This window comes from Hylobates moloch, unplaced genomic scaffold (genome assembly GCF_009828535.3).
Source record: "Hylobates moloch isolate HMO894 unplaced genomic scaffold, HMol_V3 SCAFFOLD_15, whole genome shotgun sequence".
NCBI classification, from domain to species: Eukaryota; Metazoa; Chordata; class Mammalia; order Primates; family Hylobatidae; genus Hylobates; species Hylobates moloch.
Window position 1 is genome coordinate 12,874,353 of NW_026652290.1, and position 19,126 is coordinate 12,893,478.

At 47.3% G+C, this 19,126-nt stretch overlaps 1 protein-coding gene across 5 annotated transcripts in view; it reads left to right on the top strand.

Moving 5' to 3' along the window:
- The window catches only part of ARSG (arylsulfatase G), a 186,525-nt gene that overhangs the window by 110,934 nt on the left and 56,465 nt on the right, over positions 1–19,126 (top strand). For all 5 annotated transcript variants that reach the window (XM_032177837.2, XM_032177839.1, XM_032177841.2 and 2 more), the window contains one exon: positions 14,133–14,241. In XM_032177837.2, coding sequence (XP_032033728.1) covers positions 14,133–14,241 — 109 coding nt within the window. The remainder of the gene's footprint in view (positions 1–14,132; positions 14,242–19,126) is intronic.

Sequence of the window (19,126 nt, forward strand, 5' to 3'; positions counted from 1 at the left end):
GTCTCAAAAAAAAAAAAAGAAAGAAAGAGAGAGGCTCAGAGAGGGTAAGTAATTTGCTCATGTCACACATTTTGTGAGGAGGGAGCCAGGTTTTGCATTGAAGTTAAAGTTGGTACTCACCCTGCTGTACCACACTGCTTTTCACAGCTGCCTCTGTCTCTATTTCAACATCTTTCAACTTCCAACTCAGCTCCCATCTGCTCTGGGAGAGCTTTGCCACAACGACTTCACTTTCTGAGACTGCAGCCATGCTGGGGACCATTTGACATATGGACCAAATGCTTGAAAAATACACATATCTTTTGATGCATCAATTCCTCCTGTAAGAATTTGTCTTAAGGAAATAATTAGGCACATACTCAATGACATATGAAAAAGGATGCTCATTGCAGTGAATTTTTTTTCATAGTTGGACATAACCCAAGTGTCTAGCAAGAAGCTAGTGCTTAAAGAATTTATTATACCGCCATTAAAAGGAATAACAAAGAACCACTAAAATAATTCATATTTATTGACTTGGAGACATTTACATGAAATATTTTTTAATGAATAAAGTAGGTTCCAATATGGAACAATATGTAAAGTATGATTTTATTATATAAAAATAATCATACGTAGACTCAAAAAAACCTTGAAAGAGTCAATAAAGGGTAACAAAACATTAGCAGTAATTACCTCTGGGCAGCAGAGGGAGAGTTGAAGGGGTGAATTTCCCCCCACAATAAACTGGTATTGTTTGTTTCATATAAATTAAATGTTTAGGAGGTATTTGTGTCCAAGGGGTTCAGAGGTGGACCTGGCAAGTTTACCCCCATTGAGGAATGTGTGGGACAGAATTTTAGATCTGGGACTGTGTATTAGTCCACAGACTAATACACACAATCGCACCGTTCTTGAATTAGAGGGAACCAAAAAGGTGTATCTGTCTGTCTGCCTGTTCTGTCTATCTGTCATCTATCTATCTATCTATCTATCTATCTATCTATCTATCTATCTATCTATCTATCTATCTATCTATCTATCTATCTATCTATCTATCTATCTATCTATCTATCTGTCAAAACACCAATACTCCAAGAGATAAAATAAACTCACATTGCTATAAAGAACTACCTGAGACAGGGTAATTTGTAAAGAAAAGAGGTTTAATTGACTCACAGTTCCACAGGCTGTACAGGAAGCATGGCTAGGGAGGTCTCAGGAAACTTACAATCATGGCAGAAGGCGAAGGGGAAGCGTGTATGTCCTACATGTTTGGAGCAGGAGGAAGAGAGTGAAGGGGAAGGTGCCACACACTTTTAAACAGCCAAGGCTAATGAGAAGTCACTCACCATCGTGAGAACAGCAAAGGGGAAATCCGCTCTCATGACCCAGTCGCCTTCCACCAGGCCCCTCCTCCAACACTGGGGATTACAATTCATTGTGAGATTTGGGTGGGGACACAGGGCCAAACCATATCAGGCTGTTTTCCCTGCTGTCAAACTCAATCCTGACCTACGGCCCTCCGCTGTCTCCAGGTGGTCTCCACTAGCACTCCCATCATCGTATTAGTCTGGCAGGATAATTGCAGTTACCTAGAAACTGAAGCATTGTGCACCTCGATTCTGGTGCAGAGAAGGAAATGCTGATTTTTTTTTTTTTTTTTTTTGAGACAGAGTCCCACTCTGTCACCCAGGCTGGAGTGCAGTAGCACGATCTTGGCTCACTGCAACCTCCACCTCCTGGGCTCAAGTGATTCTCCTACCTCAGCCTCCCAAGTAGCTGGGATTACAGGTGCGTGCCACCACGCTCAGCTAATTTTTCGTTTGTTTGTTTTTGTATTTGTATTTTTAGTAGAGACGGGGTTTCACCATGGTGGCCAGGTTGGTTTTGAATTCCTGACCTCAAGTGATCCACCTGCCTCGGCCTCCCAAAGTGCTGGGATTACAGGCATGAGCCACCGTGCCCGGCCATGATCATTTTTATTTTTCATTTTTTTTTTTTTTTTGAGATGGAGTTTCACTCTTGTTCCCCGGGCTGGAGTGCAATGGCACGATCTCGGCTCACTGCAACCTCCGCCTCCTGGGTTCAAGTGATTCTCCTGCCTCAGCCTTCCAAGTAGCTGCGATTACAGGCACCTGCCACCACACCTGGCTGATTTTGTATTTTTAGTTGAGACGGGGTTTCTCCATGTTGGCCAGGCTGGTCTTGAACTCCTGACCTCAGGTGATCCACCCACCTCGGCCTCTCAAAGTGCTGGGATTACAGGTGTGAGCCACCATGCCCGGCCTATTTTTCAATTTTAACCTGGTGTCCCTTGGATCAGATATCTTGAGAACTTTAGGAGCAAGTGGCTGCAGGACTGTGGCCATATCTTGTGTCTGGAAATTTGAGTTGGGGTCAGGAGGGCTGAGTACCACCTCCCACTAACCTTCTCACTGACCAGATTATTTTATCTCTTGGAGTATTGGTGTTTCTCACTCTCACTCTCTCTCTATATGTATATGTATAGATCTTTTTGGTCCTCTTCAGTTAAAAAATGCTGTGATTTAGTTGTGATTTCTGGAGAGTTGGGTCAAGAGAAGATGCTAAGGAGGACTGGAGGTGGATGGAGGTGTGTCAAGAAACAGGAGCCAGCCAGGCACAGTGGCTCACACCTGTAATCCCAGCACTTTGGGAGGCCGAGGCGGGCGGATCACGAGGTCAGGAGATCGAGACCATCCTGACTAACACGGTGAAACCCCGTCTCTACTAAAAATACAAAAAATTAGCCGGGCGTGGTGGCGGACGCCTGTAGTCCCAGCTACTCGGGAGGCTGAGGCAGGAGAATGGCATGAACCCGGGAGGCGGAGCTTGCAGTGAGCCGAGATCACACCACTGCACTCCAGCCTGAGTGACAGAGTGAGACTCCGTCACCAAAAAAAGAAAAAAGAAACAAGAGCCTAGAGAAATACAGCATAAATGGGAGTGGTTTGTTGCATTAGCTGATTACAATTCCTCCTTTCTGTACCTGGAACACCCTTGGGCCAGGCTGTCATCTTCAGTGTTCAGATCGCCTGGAAGAGCCTGGTGTCAGAAGCCCCAAGGTTAAGAGTCCAGAAGATGTGGAGACCATGGATATAGGGGGAAGGATCTATAAGTAAGTGGCTTCTCCGTGGGGAGAAGAATTGACCTACTGATCTCCTATCTGAGGACTTGCCTTATTGATCTCTTCTCCCTTTATGAGGCAGTTTTGAAATAGTGAGTCAGGCTTAAGGATGTGGACTGGGACCCCATTCTTTGAGGGAATGATGAGAAATACATTTACTAGCTGGCCAGGTGCAGTGGCTCATGCCTGTAGTCCTAACACTTTGGGAGGCTGAGGCAAGAAGATAGTTTGAGGTCAGGAGTTCAAGACCAGTATGGCCAACATGGTGAAACCCCCGTCTCTACTAAAAATACAAAAATTAGCCAGGTATGGTGGTGGGCACCTGTAATCCCAGCTACTCAGGAGGCTGAGGCAGGAGAATCACTTGAACCTGGGAGGTGGAGGAGGTTGCAGTGAGCCGAGATTGCACCACTGCACTCCAGCCTGGGCAACAGAGTGAGACTCTGTCTCAAAAAAAAAAAAAAAAAGAAAGAAAAGAAAAAGAAAACAGAAAAATAAAATACATTTACTGGCTGGGCAACCTTCCATCTCTCCTTTCCTTCCTTCCTCCTGCAAGCATTTGTTGAGTGCCTATTGTTTTCTATTCTTCCTATTTGTTGAGCACCTACTGTGTGCCAGAAACTATGCTCAGTGCTGGTGCTACAAAGATAACAAAGCCCCGACCGCAAGAAATGACAGTCTAGAATAGTGTTTCTTTGATTTTAATGTGCAGACAGTCCCCTGGGGATCTTGCTAACATGCAGTTCTGACCCAAGAGGGCTGAGTTGCTGATGGGAGTTTTGCATTTCTAAGGCGCTCCTAGGTGACACTGATGCGGCTGGTCCAGGGACCGAACTTTGAGAACCACCAGTCCATAACATCTACATCTAGACCATGAGTCTAGAATCATCTGAGTGTAGAACTTTCAACTTTAGACCAGTGGTTATCAAAGTGTGGTCCCTAACCAGCATCATTAGCACCACCTGAGAAATTGTTAACAGTACAAATTTTAGGGCTTTACCCCAGGCCAAAAGAATCAGAAACACTCGGGATGGGTCCCAGGAATCCGTGTCCCCTTGGGGCAGGTTAAAATTTGAGAACCACCTGTCTAGAGCTACACAGTCTAGTATGTCAGGCACTAGCCACATATGGCTATTTAAATTAAAATTAATACAATTCAATTAAAATTCAATTCCTTGGTCACACCAGCCACATTTCCAGGGCTCAGTAGCCGTATGTTTCTAGTGGCTACTATATTAGGTAGCAAATAGGCTTCCCTGGGGGTGGTTCGCATTTTGAAGAATGAGTAGGAGACAGCCAGGGATTGGCAGGAGAAGAGGCTCTAGGCGAGGGCAGCAGCCCGGGCAGGGGTGGGAACATTGGGGAGTAGGAGACGCTCCCTGGAGCTGCCCCTGTGTCTGTGAGTCTGGAGTTTGTGGCGACCAAGGAGAATAGCGAGAGATGGGGCCAGCGTTCAACAATCTTTTCAGTTTGGCTTTTATTCTAAGGAAATGTGGAACCATGGGAAGATTTTAAGAGTGGGAGGGACATTATTTAGTGTTAAATATAGAGGTGAAATTTACATCACATAAAATTAATGTTTTAAATTGTTCGGTTAAGTAGCACTTAGCACCTTCCCAATGTTGTGCAACGATCACGTCTGTCTAGTTCCAAAACACTTTTATCACCCTAAAAGAAAACCCTATATCCTTTAATTAATTAATTTATTAATATTTTAGAGATATAGTCTTGCTCTGTCCCCCAGGCTGGAGTGCAATAGCGCGATCATAGCTCATTGCAGCCTCAAACTCCTGAGCTCAAGGGATCCCCCTACCTCATTCTCCTGAGTACCTTGGACTACAGGAGTGTGCCACTGTGCCCCCTGCATTTTTTTTTCTGAGATAGGGTCTTGCTCTGTTGCCCAGGCTAGAATGCAGTGGCATCATTACAGCTCACTGCAGCCTCAACCTCCTGGATTCATGCAATCCTCCATCTCAGCCTCCCAAGTAGCTGGGACCACAGGCATGCACCACCATACCCAGCTAATATTTCTTTACCTTTTAAAATTTTTTTTGTAGAGATGGGATCTTGCTATGTTGCCCAGGCTGGTCTGAAACTCCTGGGCTCAAGCAATCTTCTCACTTTAGCCTCCCAAAATGTTGGGATTATAGGTATGAGCCACTCTACCTGGCCTATGCCTAGCTTTTAAAATGTATATATTTATTTTATTTAACCCCATATCCTTTAAACAGTTGCTCACCCTTTCCCACTCCCCCTCCAGCATACTATTCACTTTTTTTAAAAAAGATCCCTCTTATATCGGGGGAGCTGAGAACAAGGAGAAGGGCAAGTACCAGTCTCATTTCCACTGATCCAAAAATGACCAATGAGAGAAGCCAGTGACAAAATCTCCAGGAATATCCCCAAGTTCAAAGAATGCCAAAGCTGGAAAAGACCTCAGTCATCTTTTTTTTCTTTTCTTTTTTTTTTTTTTGAGACAAAGTCTTGCTCTGTCGCCCAGGCTGGAGTGCAGTGGTGCGATCTCAGCTCGTTGCAAACTCCACCTCCCAGGTTCAAGCGATTCTCCTGCTTCAGCTTCCTGAGTAGCTGGGATTGCAGACGTGTGCCACCACACCTGCCACCATGTCCGGTATTTTTAGTAGGGACGGGGTTTCACCGTGTTGGCCAGGATGGTCTTGAACTCCTGACCTCCGGTGATCCGCCCACCTTGGCCTCCCAAAGTGCTGGCATTACAGGCGTGAGCCACCATGCCTGGCCGACCTCAGCAATCTTTATTCCAACCACCTTATTGGACAAATGAGGAAACTGAGGCCAAGGAGAATGGAAGACATCCCCGAAGCCAGCCAGCAATGGAGGGGTCCACGTCCTCTGACCATCATGACTAACTGGCTCATTCTCCAAGTCACGTGACTGCTCTCACGCACACCTTGTTATACCCGACTGCTCAGCCACCTGGAAAATCCTATCTTGCTCTTTGAACCTACTAATTTTCAAGGAAAACGTCTTTATTTAGCCCTTGCAACAGTCTGAATCTTTCTACATCTGTGGGAGGCAGAGAGGGTTTGGAGGCTCAGGCTGGGCTTGAATCTTGACTCAGCTCAGGGCTCAGCATCCCCTTCTCGTTAGGTGGGGTTGTGGACCATTCTCCATGGACTGTTGGGAGAATCAGTGGGGGTACTGCACAGGAGGTTCCCAGCCTTGCGCCTGGCCTCTAATGATAACCCCCATTAGACTCAATTTCTTCATTCCTGGCTGAAACAACCTGGCAGGACCCCACCCATAGAAGCATTAGAAGGGGATTGGCAAACACCCTGAAAAAGATTCCCCCACAAAAGGATCAGGCAACTTAAATTGCATACAGATAACTTTAAAAGTGTTCAGGATCTCTTGGGAAACTTTGTTCTGAAGCTGAATTTCAGGCACCTCAAGATAACATTCTTTTTTGGGGCAAGGCCTTCCCACTAACTCTGTGGCTTGACGTGGGATCGGTGGGTGACAGCACTTGAACTCATGATTGGGCTAGAGCTGGATGTCATTCCCTTCTTTTCTTGGGAGTCTGAAAGTGAACTTTGCCTGAAAGGCTGCTGCCTGGGGGTAAATACTTCTTCTTTCTCATTCTCCAAAGCAGCTTCCTGTCAACTAACTATTCCACAGCCTCCTTCTTCCTCTCTGCCTGGAATGCTGCTGGGGCTCTGGGAAGCCAGGCAGCACCCTGCTCGGCAGGTGGCCATGTCCTGTGAGTCAAGGGGTCTGGGGTCCCTCTGGTCACCTGCTCCTCCTCACCCAGTTCCCCATCAGTGGGATGTCTGCACGTCTCACTGTACAGGGGCCAGACTCAAGAGCAGATGAAAGAGAGAAGGCGGTCAATGTTTTCGCAACGGAGTAGGACAAACAGTACCCGGAGTCGTGCAACTTTCTGCCTGAAGCCAGGCTGCTGCGTCAGGCCACGCGCTGTCTTCCCCTGTTCTCAGGGCCCCCAGGCCCCCCCCTGCTTGTCTTCCCTTTCCTTTCCTGGCTGAGCCGCCCAGCTCAGCTGATGGGATGAGGCAGCGTCTCCTGGAGTCATCTTTTCACCCCGTGCGTGTGGACTGAGAATGCTCCACTTGGCTTCTACTCTGCAGGGGCGAGGAGAAACGGAACTGGGGCGGAGGCAGAGCAAAGCAGCCCTGCCTTCTCCCGAAGAAGAAGGGCATGAGTTAGACACCCCTGCTGTCTCTGAGCCCACAGCCTGGTCCAGGAGGCCTGGCTCTCCCAGCAGCCGCCTTCCCTTCTCCATGCCAGATCTGTTTCCTACCCAGAACAGAACCAACACCTTGTTTTTCCCCTAACTGACTGCTCCTCTGTCTGGAAAATCTTTTCTTGTTTTATTTGAAGAGCAGAACTGTTCCTTCCTCCCCCTTGGTGATGAGGAAACATTCTGTTGAATTTGGCATCCAGGCTCCTAGGAGACCTTGGTTGTTTGTAATTTGATGCTATCAGGTTGTTGCATAACCTTTCCCACTGGGAAGCAGTCTCTGCATCCTGGGCCTTCTGTCCAGTTTGGGGTAGGGGGTGGGGCAGGGAAAAGTCAGAGGTGCTGTGAGGTGACAGAGCAAGGGATAAGGGACTCTGGCTGTTGGCCCTGGCTGGGGACAGGGCCTGCTGATAGGGACCCAGAGGAAGTCAAACTGTGTCTCTTTCTGGGCCTTTGGCCACCAGGCTTGGTGGAATGTCCTCATCCCATACTCAGGGCCACCCCAGGCCAGCCGGAGTCCTGGGTCTGAATAGAGGCCAGGCTGCCCTGTGTTTCTAGAAAACGAGTACACTGTAGGCATCCTTGGCAAGGGGACATACTACACTTAGAAACAAAGTCTGCTTCTTTATTTTATTTTTATTTTATTTTTGTAGAGACAGGGTCTCACTCTGTTGCCCGGGCTGCAGTGCAGTGGTATGGTCATGGCTCACTGCAGCCTTGACCTCCTGGGCTCAAGCAATCCTCCTGCTTCAGCCTCCCTAGTAGCTTAGTAGCTGGGGCTGCAGGTGTGTGCCACCATACCTGGAACATTACAATTTTTTTTTTTTTTTTTTTTTTTACAGAGATGGGGCAGAGGGGTCTTGCTTGTTGCCCAGGCTGGTTTCGAACTCCTGGCTTCAAGTGATCTTCCTTGCGTCGGCCTCCCAGAGTGTTGGTGTTACAAGTGCGAGCCACTGCATTGGGCTGAAAGCCTGCTTCTTTAGAAGGTTATTAGAATGTGCACTCCTCAGAACAGGCACTGTACCCAGTCACAAATGCTAATGCCTTTGTGGGCCAGGCAGGTGATATAAAGGAACACATGTTTGTTTTTGTCAGTCATGGGCAGTGTTAGGAATTCAATAAACTGGAGAGAGGACCCTGTCAAATGACATTCAGCATTAGTTAAAAGAAAAACACTATGCATGCCAAACCAAACTGTCGGAGGTTGTGATCTCTGCTATTTTCTCCCTACAGGTAATTTGGTTGGCACTTCTCTGGCAGGCATTATGCAAAAGTACCTTGCTTAAAGCTTTATGTACACTATCTTATATAACTGTTCCCACAACCCTGTGAGATAAATACAACTGACCCTTGAGCGACACAGATTTGAACTGCGTGGGTCCACTTAATACATGAATTTTCTTCTGCCGCCGCCACCCCGAGACAGCAAGACCAACCTTTCCTCTTCCTCCTCCTCCTCTTCCTTAGCCTACTCAACATGAAGACAATGAGGATGAAGCCCTTTATGATGATCCACTTCCACTTAATGAATAGAAAATGTTTTGCCTTTCCTCCAATTTTCTTTTTCTTTCCTTCCTTCCTTCTTCCTTCCTTCCTTCTTCCTTCCTTCCTTCCTCCTTCCTTCCTCCCTCCCTCCCTCCCTCCCTCCTTCCTTCCTTCCTTCCTTCCTTCCTTCCTTTCTCTCTTTCTCTCTTTACTCTTTTTTTGTTGACAGAGTCTTGCTGTGTTGCCCAGGCTAGAGGGCAGTGATGTAATCAGAGCTCACTGCTGCCTCAACCTCCTGGGCTCAAGCGATCCTCCCACCTCAGCCTCCCAAGTAACTTGGACTACCAGCGAGGACTCCCTAGTAGCTGGGACTACCACACTTAGCTATTTATTTATTTATTTATTTATTTTGTGGAGACACAGGTCTCACAATGTTGCCCAGTCTGGTCTCGGACTCCTGGGCTCAAGCCATCCTCCTGCCTTGGCCTCCCAAAGTGGTGGGATTACAGGTTTGAGCTACTGTGCCTGGCCAGGATTTTCTTACTAACATTTTCTTTTCTCTAGCTCATTTTATTATAAGTCTACAGTATATAATACATATAACATACTAAATGTGTCTTAATTAAATGTTTATGTTATTGGTACGGCTTCCTGGTCAACATAAGGCTATTAGTAGTTAAGTTTTGGGAGAGTCAAAGGTTATGCCCAGATTTTCAACTGCTTGGGAGTCAGTGCCCTAACTCTTGTGTTATTCAAAGGTCAACTGTACAATCATTTCCCTGCTTCCTGGTTGAGATGATTGAGACTGAGGGAGGTTATGAATTCTGCCCAAGGCCACTTGGTTGGCAGGGGTGGCACTGGAGACCTGCCTGCCCCCAAAGGCGTCGTCCTAATTATTCTTTGAATACTTCTTCAACTCTGGTTTTCAGACCACGGACATCAGAATTACCTAGAATCAGAGCCCCACCCCAGACTTATTAAATTAGAATTCCTGGGAATAGGACCCAGAAATCCATGTCTTAGATGGGATCTCTTCTGGTGATTCTTTTGTATGGAGAAATTTGCAAATTTCCTTGTTCGCTGCATTGCCTTTCTGACTCAGTGAAACATGGCCCTTGGGTCCCAGCCAAGAAAGACCACTGTTCCTCCGTGTGGGCAGTGGTGAGTCTTCCTCAGCCTGCCCCTGTCTTGATGCATCATAAAATGCCACTTCATTTCCGTAACCAGAGAAGCACAAATAAGCAAATTCATGAATCATGGTTTTGTTTATATTTTGGTTGCTGTGGCTAAATATTTATTGCTTTAAGAGATTCTGCTTTAATTAGACTCACAAGTAACCACGAGTGCGTAGAAATGCATTCTCATGGCCATAAGACATGCATTTCTCGACAGAAAGCCGAAGGCAACTAACAATTGTAATGTGCCAGTGCCTGATCAAAGTATGGAGGCTTATCTAAATGAATGAATAGTGCTTGAAATTAAACAGTGATTAGAAGTTTCATTTATGGATTATCTATTGTTCTTACTGTGACTTATAAGGTCATATTTATGATGCTATGGCATAGAGGTATAAAGGCGCGGGCAACAGAAAGCCTGCAGTGACGACGATTATTAGCTACATTTAACTTTGAAATGTGCTGTGTTCTCTTCCCGATCTTGCCCCTCGCCCTCCTTCCCTGGGAATGGGTGCTCTGCACACTAAATCCCCAGGAGAGTTTTAGAAGATATTGATGTCAGAGCCTCACTGCAGGCTGATTAAATCACAATCTCTGGGAAAGAGACTTTGGCATGGGTTTTTTTTTTTTTTTTTTTGAGACGGAGTTTCGCTCTTGTTGCCCAGGCTGGAGTACAGTGGCGTGATCTCGGTTCACCGCAACCTCCACCTCCCAGGTTCAAGCAATTCTCCTGCCTCAGCCTCCGAGTAGCTGGGATTATAGGCATGCACCACCACGCCCGGCTAATTTTGTATTTTTAGTAGAGACGGGGTTTCTTCATGTTGAGGCTGGTCTTGAACTCCTGACCTCAGGTGATCTGCCCACTTTGGCCTCCCAAAGTGCTGGGATTACAGGCGTGAGCCACCGCGCCCAGCTGGCATGGGTATTTTTTAAAAGATCCCCAGTGATTCTAATACATATTCAAAATGGGAACCATTGCCCTAGGTTTAGTGAGTGAGGGTGCTGGCTGTGTAGTCAGACCAGCATTCAGATCTTGGCTCTATCATTTTCTTTCTTTATTTTTTTTAGACAGAGTCTCACTCTGTCATGCAGGCTGGAGTGAAGTGGCTCAATCTTGGCTCATTGCAACCTTCGCCTCCCAGGTTCAAGTGATTCTCCTGCCTCAGCCTCCTGAGTAGCTGGGATTACAGGCATGCGCCACCACGCCTGCTAAGTTTTGTATTTTTGGTAGAGATGGGGTTTCACCATGTTGGTCAGGCTGGTCTGGAACTCCTGACCTCGTGATCCACCCACCTCAGCCTCCCAAAGTGCTGGGATTACAGGCGTCAGCCACTGCACCCGGCCGGCTGTATCATTTTCTAGCTATGTGACTTGGGGGCAAATTACTTAGCCTCTCTGAGCTTTGGTTTCCCCGTCTGAAAAATGGGGACAATAGTGGCTAACTTGAGAGGTTGTCATAAGGATTCAATGAGATAATGCCAGGAAGCATGTATCATTATGGTGAGGAGCACTTAACTTGGTACTTAGTAAGGGCTCAATAAATAGGAGATGTTATTGTTGTTGTTATTAGTATTATGTTTAACTTAGAATAACTATCCATTAGTGGGAGCAGGTATTGCTGAAGAATATTGGGGCTTCAGGAGTAGCTATCCTAGAATTCAGCCTTTGCCGGTGCAGATAAAAAACAACACACCTGTTTGATACAAGCATGTGCATCTCATAATTAGAGTACACAACCCTAGTGGCCGAGAGAATGCCAGTCAGATCTTTGTAAGTTTTGCCCACTCCTAGCAGTACCAGTGAGAAGTTGAGATTTATAGCAAGACAGTATCTGCGTTGTCGGTGATACATAAATATTTTATAAATATTTTACAATTGCTTGTTCACACTCTAGACCCTTTTAAGATAAATCCCTTTAGAATACAAGGTCTGTGGACCCGTGATCCTTTGCGTGGCTGGCATATATAATTGTGTCTTCCTGTTAGAGCCAGAACCCAGGGTGTAGCCTGCACTAGCCAACTAGTCTCTACAACAGAAAGAGGGGATTGCTCCTTAAGTGGCCACACGAAGGGGCTTCTCTCAGCCAATCTTTTTCTTTCTCCTAATTCCTGAATCTTTTGCAAGGAGATTGTCTGCTTTGTTGACTACACCTGTTTTATAACTAGCTGGATTCCTCCAAACCCCTCCAGCTTTCAATCCTTTGCTGAAATAAGACAAGCACATTGAAATGTTTTTCTCTGAAGAGCATATTAGGAACGTCAGTCACCTACAAGAGAGCAACACAAAAGATTGTGGCAAACGAGAAGCATCCCTAGTGGTGAAGACCGATTAGCAAATTTATTAATTAAAGGTCAGTTTACCCTTCTGGAAACATCCTGGAGGCAGAGACCAAATCCTGTGTTCAACCCTGGTGCCATTGCCCACCCCGGTGCCTTCTGGTTGACCAATAGAGCTAATGGCTTGTTTCCTGGAACTACAGCCTTGATCTTTCCTTAGCATCTGGCCTCAAAGGTTAAGCAAGACTATTTGAATAGTGTACACCATGGACATGCAGATAAACAGGCTCCCCGTTTTCACCCATCCATACCCCAAGTTTCCACAAAGATGCCCCCAAGGGGGTGGAAGTATCCACAAAGCCCTGGCACATGCCTTTGAGCGGATGCTTCCTCCCTGCCCTTTGGCCCTAAGCTGACGCATAAGTCATACATTCCAAAGCCACGTGGAAATGCGTTTTATGCTTGCTGGAGTTCTGGATTCTTTGTTCCAAGTGCGTGAATAAATTGGAGGGAGCTATATGTATTTATGGGAGACATGGCTCTCGATAGGAAGGATGTATTTGGGAAATGCTGGGCTAGATCAAAGAGCGTCTCATTCAGCCTGCAGAGACTCCAACTGGATTTTTGAACCCCACACCCTTAAACATAAACAGTCCATAGGACGTAAGTTATTTTGTGTTTTGTTTCTTACTTCAAAACTTGAGGGACTCCAAAGCTGATTATGAAAGAGTCCTAAGAATGCTGAGAATTTCCCGTGTGGTGTGCTAGGCCAGGGACATCAAAGGTTCCGTTTGCAACAGTGCTAGTACAGGGCGACAGAAGCCTTCATCTTGTTCCTCCCCACGCTCCTCCCCACATAATTGCTTTTATTATTCACACCAGCCAAACAAAGGGAAATTGCATGACCACAGTGTGTGTGAGCCACACACAGCACTTGCCTTGGAAAGGCTGTGCACACGCTAACTTTGTGGGATCCTTGGCCCTTGGCTCAACCAGGATGAGGGTGGGGTGTGTGTGGGGGTGGTGGGATGGCCGTGGTTAATGCAACCCAACATGTATTCAGGATGTTTCCATCAAACATGACCTCATCTCTTCCAGCCCACTAGCCATCATTATACTGGTGGTCACTTTTGACTTAATGGTTACAAAAATAATTCTTTTAATAACCAAAGTGGAAATTCATAGATTGCACGTAGTTGGTTCTTACCTCCCCCAGGAGGCAAGAGGTTAGAGCTATTACTGACACTGTCTCCATAACATCAGAACAACTCATTAATTCAAGGAAAAACAAAGCTAAGCAAAACAAAATAAAGCCATAAAATCCATGCCAGATCGGTTCTTGGACGTTGAGCAGATCAAATAGCTGCAGAAGTTTCCTTCTTTCTCTCTTCTTTAATAGTTGTATTTCTTCATCCTAAACAGACAGTCACATTATGATCACCAGGAAGAGAAATTCACTTACTCAACAAAGATTTGTTAAGCCCCACTGTGTCTTAGGTGCACGAGACTCATGAAGTCTCATGGTGTTGAGACACACAACAAGCAAACCAATAAATGAAAAAATAATTTACAGTGGAGAAGGTCTCATGAAGAAAATAAAATGAGGTGATTCAGTAGAGTGAGGCAACTTTTTACATCTGAAGTCCAGTAAAATAAAAAGCATATTTTGAAAGACACCAGCTAGTTGAGGGAAATAGTTGGTTACCAAAAAAGTCAGTCCTTTGTTGGGGTTATTGGAAACTCAGAGAGGGGTTCTCCCAGAGACTAGCTCTTAGCTGAAAAGAGGTCTCGAGTTATCACCATGGATGAACCAGCTGCCTCCCCTCCTCTCACAGGGGGAAGTCCAGCCAAGCAGACGACCTGGGAAGGAGGGCACCGGGTCCCGGCACTGGCTTACTGGCCTGGCAGAGTTCCAGTTAATGTCACCAGCACTGCCTTGTTAAGGTATGAGACCCAAACTACCTTGAGATGTTGGGGCCCAGAGCAAGAAAAGTCATGGAGGCATGGGTGGCTAGATGGAGGCATGGGTGGCTAAATGGAGGCATGGGTGGCTAGACGGAGGCATGGGTGGCTAGACGGAGGCATGGGTGGCTAGAGGCCTCAGGAAGGTCATTCACCACTTGCCTTTGCTGGGTGTTTCCAGACACTTCCAAGACTCTGATTGTAGAAGTGATGAAAGTAATAGTAAAGTGGGGCCACATGTGGGGGCTCGCTTCTGTAATCCTAGCACTTTGGGAGGCTGAGGCAGGAGGATTGCTGAGGCCAGGAGTGTGAGACTACCCTGGTCAACATAGCAAGACCCTATCTCTAAAAAGAAGGGAAGGGAAGAGAAGGGAGGGGAGGGGAGGGAAGGGGAGAAGAGGGGAGGGGAGAGGAGGGGAGGGGAGGGAGAAACAGTGAAGTGGGACTCGAGCCGTCTTCTGGGAATAACGCCTGAGTGAAGAAGGGATTGGTTGGTTTCACGTACATCAGCGTTGGGTCCTGGCTGTGTCCGCTGGAGAGAGTGCAGAAAAGGCAGCAGCAGCAGTATCTCCCCTCTCAGCCTGGGCCAAGCTGACCGAGGCAATAGATCCTTTGAGCCCTGATTGTTCCATCCTTGGGGTTAAGGCAGGTGTCTTAGGGGTGGCTGTGAGAAGCCGGCTAATCTCTAGCAATCCGATGGCCCCAAGAAAGGAGTCCAGATGTCCACTTTCCTTGGAGGAGGGTGGAGAAGAAAGGTGGCCCCGCCAGGCCATTAGGGAAATAATGAATCCTTAGGTGAAGACATTCCTCCTGCCTCTGGCCATGAAGCTTCTTAATGAGCTGAGTGTCTGGGTGCTTCCTTTATTAGAAGGAAGCTCACTGCGTGGCTCACTGCAGACCCATCACATCAGGTAAATGTGATGTCTCACCATTACTCTTATCGCTGCATTACGGCAGATCCAGGAGGCCATCTCCATGGCAAAGAACTTGGCTGTGCAGCGTCTATGTGAAAACAACGTCTTCCCAGCTATGGAACCATGACTTACCCTGGGGACGTTTCACTAATTCAGACAAGACCTTCCTCTCTGTGGTTCTGCCCTGTGTTCACTAACAAGGGGAACCCTCCGTAGGGTGGGTTCTGGGCTCATTCATGTGCCCAGAAAACTGCTGGTTAAAGACCGATTTCCTAATTCCAAAAGTTCTTTGCCATTAGCCCAGTGAGTTCTGGCGTAAAGAACACAGCTGAGTAGAGGCAGGCAAGCTTGATTGGCACCCTCTGACTTCCCTAGATCCAATGGGGAGGAGGGGAGAAACTCAAAGTCCAGGGGAAAAGGGTAAACAGCTTTCAGGGCCAAAGTATGGGGTGGGTGGGCATCACCCCTGGCAGCCTGTGGGGCCCCCAGGAATTCCGGGTCAGCCCTATACAATCAGGAGGGGGCAGTGTGCTGTCAGCGGGTACCAGCAGGTGTGACAACAACAGCAGAGCCTGGAATCTGTGATGTCAGGCTGCCTGGGAAAAGGGCCAGGCAGGCTGCTTTTATAGGGCTGACTTGGTGTAGTCAAAGTGCTTAACAAGAGGGGCCAAGTGTTCACGGGCCTCGCTGCACATGGACAAGTAACTCAGCCATCTCTCAAGTTGCTTGACAGAAAACCAGGCAGTGGCTTCTCATCGGAGAACGGCGTTTGCACCTCCAGGCAACCATAATAAACCTGCCTCATCTCGTTAATAATGTAGGGCCTTAGAAGAGACAACTGACTGACGGGATGGTTTGGTGACCCAAGGCAGCGAGTTCTTGGTACAAGGCAGTGTCTGCCTGAGGGCCCCTAGAATTGTACCAGGACAATACCAATACGCTGTATCGGTACCTCCTAGGAGATACATTAGGTTGGCGCAAAATTCATTGTGGTTTTTGCCATTACTTTTAGTAGCAAAAACCGCAATGACTTTCGCACCAACCTAATATATAGTGTATCACACACACATATATACATACATTTTATTTTTTTTATTTATTTATTTATTTATTTATTTATTTATTTATTTATTTATTTATTTATTTATTTTTAAGAGACAGGATCTCACTCTGTTGCCCAGGCTGAAGTGCAGTGCTGAGATCATAGCTCACTGCAGCCTTGAACTCCTGGGTTTTGTGTAATCCTCCCATCTCAGCCTTCCGAGTAGCTGGGACTACAGGCATGCGCCACTATGCCTGGCTAATTTTTTAATTTTTTGTAGGGATGGGATCTCTTAATGTTGCCCAGGCTGGTGCTGAACTCCTGGTCCCAAGCACTCTTCCCTCCTGGGCCTCCCAAAGCACTGGGATTACAGGCATGAGCCATCACACCCAGCCAAGGCTAGTTTTTGGTATTAAATTAGGCTGGATTTCAGCCAGCCAGTTTTACCTCTATAGATTTACCCTCTTGCTGTTTCCCATGTGAATCCATGTTAAGCAAATTTGGGCGGAGTTTCCTACTGCCTGGACAGGCTGTGTGTGTGTGTGTTTCTCTTTCCCTTGACACCTCAGGGTCAGCTTGACAGAGAATGGTACTATGATCCAAATTCAAGACATTGATGCTAATGCTTCATGTTGTTGGGATCCCAGCCCAGCACCCTCCGCCCAGACTGCATATCGCCTACTCTTGTTTTATTGCTTGAGGAATATAGATCTTCCAGATCAGAGATAACTCCCTTAAGCCACTAAGAGCTAAAGCCAGAGTCCCTTAAACCTATATCCTTGAGGCCCTGAGGAATTATGAGCATCAGAGAGTGGTCAAGTTGATATAAATATGAATACAGAGAAGTAAAAGAGAATGTGTGGGAGAGGGGGCGGGGGATCCATTCACATGGATCCCATTGGTTTTAGAGATAACCAACGTTAATATCGGTGTGTACCTGGGTGATGTCATAAGATGAAAGAAGGGTCTTGCACGTGACCTGCCTCCACAGACACAAGTACAGAACGGGGACAATGCACTTATTCCACAGATATTTATTGCCATGTCCAACTATGGGTCAATCATTACTCCAGGGACTGGGGAAGTAGCAGTCATGAGCAGACCAGACAGAAAGCTCTTTGTTTAGGGGCTACCTTACCTTCAGGAGGGCAGGGCTTTGGCAGCACGTGGGAAAAAGTTTCAGTAGTTTTAGCCTAAAACTGTGCTGCAGGCTTTCCCAACCGTGACGTGGTCGGCATTTTGGGCTGGATCACTCTTTGTTTTGGAGGACTGTCCTGTGTGCTTTATAGGATGTTTAGCAGCAGCCCTGGCTTCTACCCATTAGATGCCAATCGTGTCCCCACCCCATCCCCTAAGTTGTACAATTAAAACGTTTCCAGACAGTGCCAAATGTCCCCGGGGAGAATGAACTCACTCTGGCTGAGAACTACGGCTTTAGCGGAAGCTCTCTTAGCCATATACAAGAAGGGCAAGTATGAGGTGACCAGAATGGCAAAAAGGACTTGAAACAATCTTATTTGAAAAACAGCTAAGACCGGACGCGGTGGCTCACGCCTGTAATCCCAGCACTTTGGGAGGCCGATGCGGGTGGATCACGAGGTCAGGAGTTCGAGACCAGCCTGACCAACATGGTGAAACCCCGTCTCTACTAAAAATACAAAAATTAGCCGGGCGTGGTGGCGCGTGCCTGTAATCCCAGCTACTCAGGAGCCTGAGGCAGGAGAATTGCTTGAATCCAAGAGGCAGAGGTTGCAGTGAGCCGAGATTGCACCATTGCTCTCCAGCCTGGGTGACAGTGAGACTCTGTCTAAAAAAAAAAAAAAAAAGAGAGAGAGAGAAACAGCTAAAGCTGCTGTGTAGCCAGAACAGGTAATTCCCTGGGCTACCTCGTGGCTCTGAAAGACAGGTGTGTGGAAGAGGGATTCAGCTGGTTCTGGCCTGTCTCAAGGCACAGGTCTTGGAAGTAAAAGCTACGAGGAGGCTGTGCTCACATCAGTGTCTTGTGGTTTAGCTGTCACCTCCAGGCAGGGCCTAACCACAGGTCCCCTTTCCAAGTCCTCTCCTCCTCCCTGGATCTGGCAGTGGGTGGTGGCGGTTGGTGGAGGTGGTCTCACCCCCACCCCCACTCTTGGCAGCTCTCTTTACTCTGTAAGAAGTGTTCGGTTTGCTGGGGGGCATCCCCTGATGCTCTGGGACCCCTGCGACCCCGGTTCTCCCTGAAATCGGTGTGGTTGGGGCTATGCTGGCTTCTAAGAGGGACCCATGTGTGGATGAGGGTGCCAGGGAAGCTGCCCATCAAATGTGAGCATAGGCTCGCCCCTCATATCTCCACGGCTGAGACCAGGAAGGGGTGGGCACCTCACTTTTCTCAGGGATAATGACAGGGAAGAACAATGCAGGAGAAAACTTAAAACTAAATGCAGAAAGAAATTTACAACTCAGTGCTAAGAAAGAACTGCTCCCACAGCCTAGGGATGATCCCTCCTGTTCCCTGTCCCTTCCTCTTCTTCAGAGGAAGTTTTCTTTGTGCCCTCACTCGGGAGAGATGAACACAAAGCCTCTGTCTCTGTCCAGGTCCAAGCACCTCCAATCCATCCCCAAGCAAACCCCTCCTGCCTCTCGCTTCCTGTCCTTAGATCAGATCCACCTTTTTTCCAGATAAAATATTCTCAGCTTCTCTGTCCCCTGCCTTCATCCTGGGATGCCTTCCACCCCAGGGCTGCCCAGCGCAGCACCTCAGTTCCCATACTATGCATCTTGAAGTCCATGTGGTTCCTCCTGGAACGAGCCCCCGAATTGGCCTTCCACTCCCCTTTCCCCACCCTCCACCTGCACACCTTGGGGTCCAGCAGGCCAGGCCTGCCTTTCTTTTCTTTTCTTTTCTTTTTTCTTTTCTTCTCTTCTCTTCTCT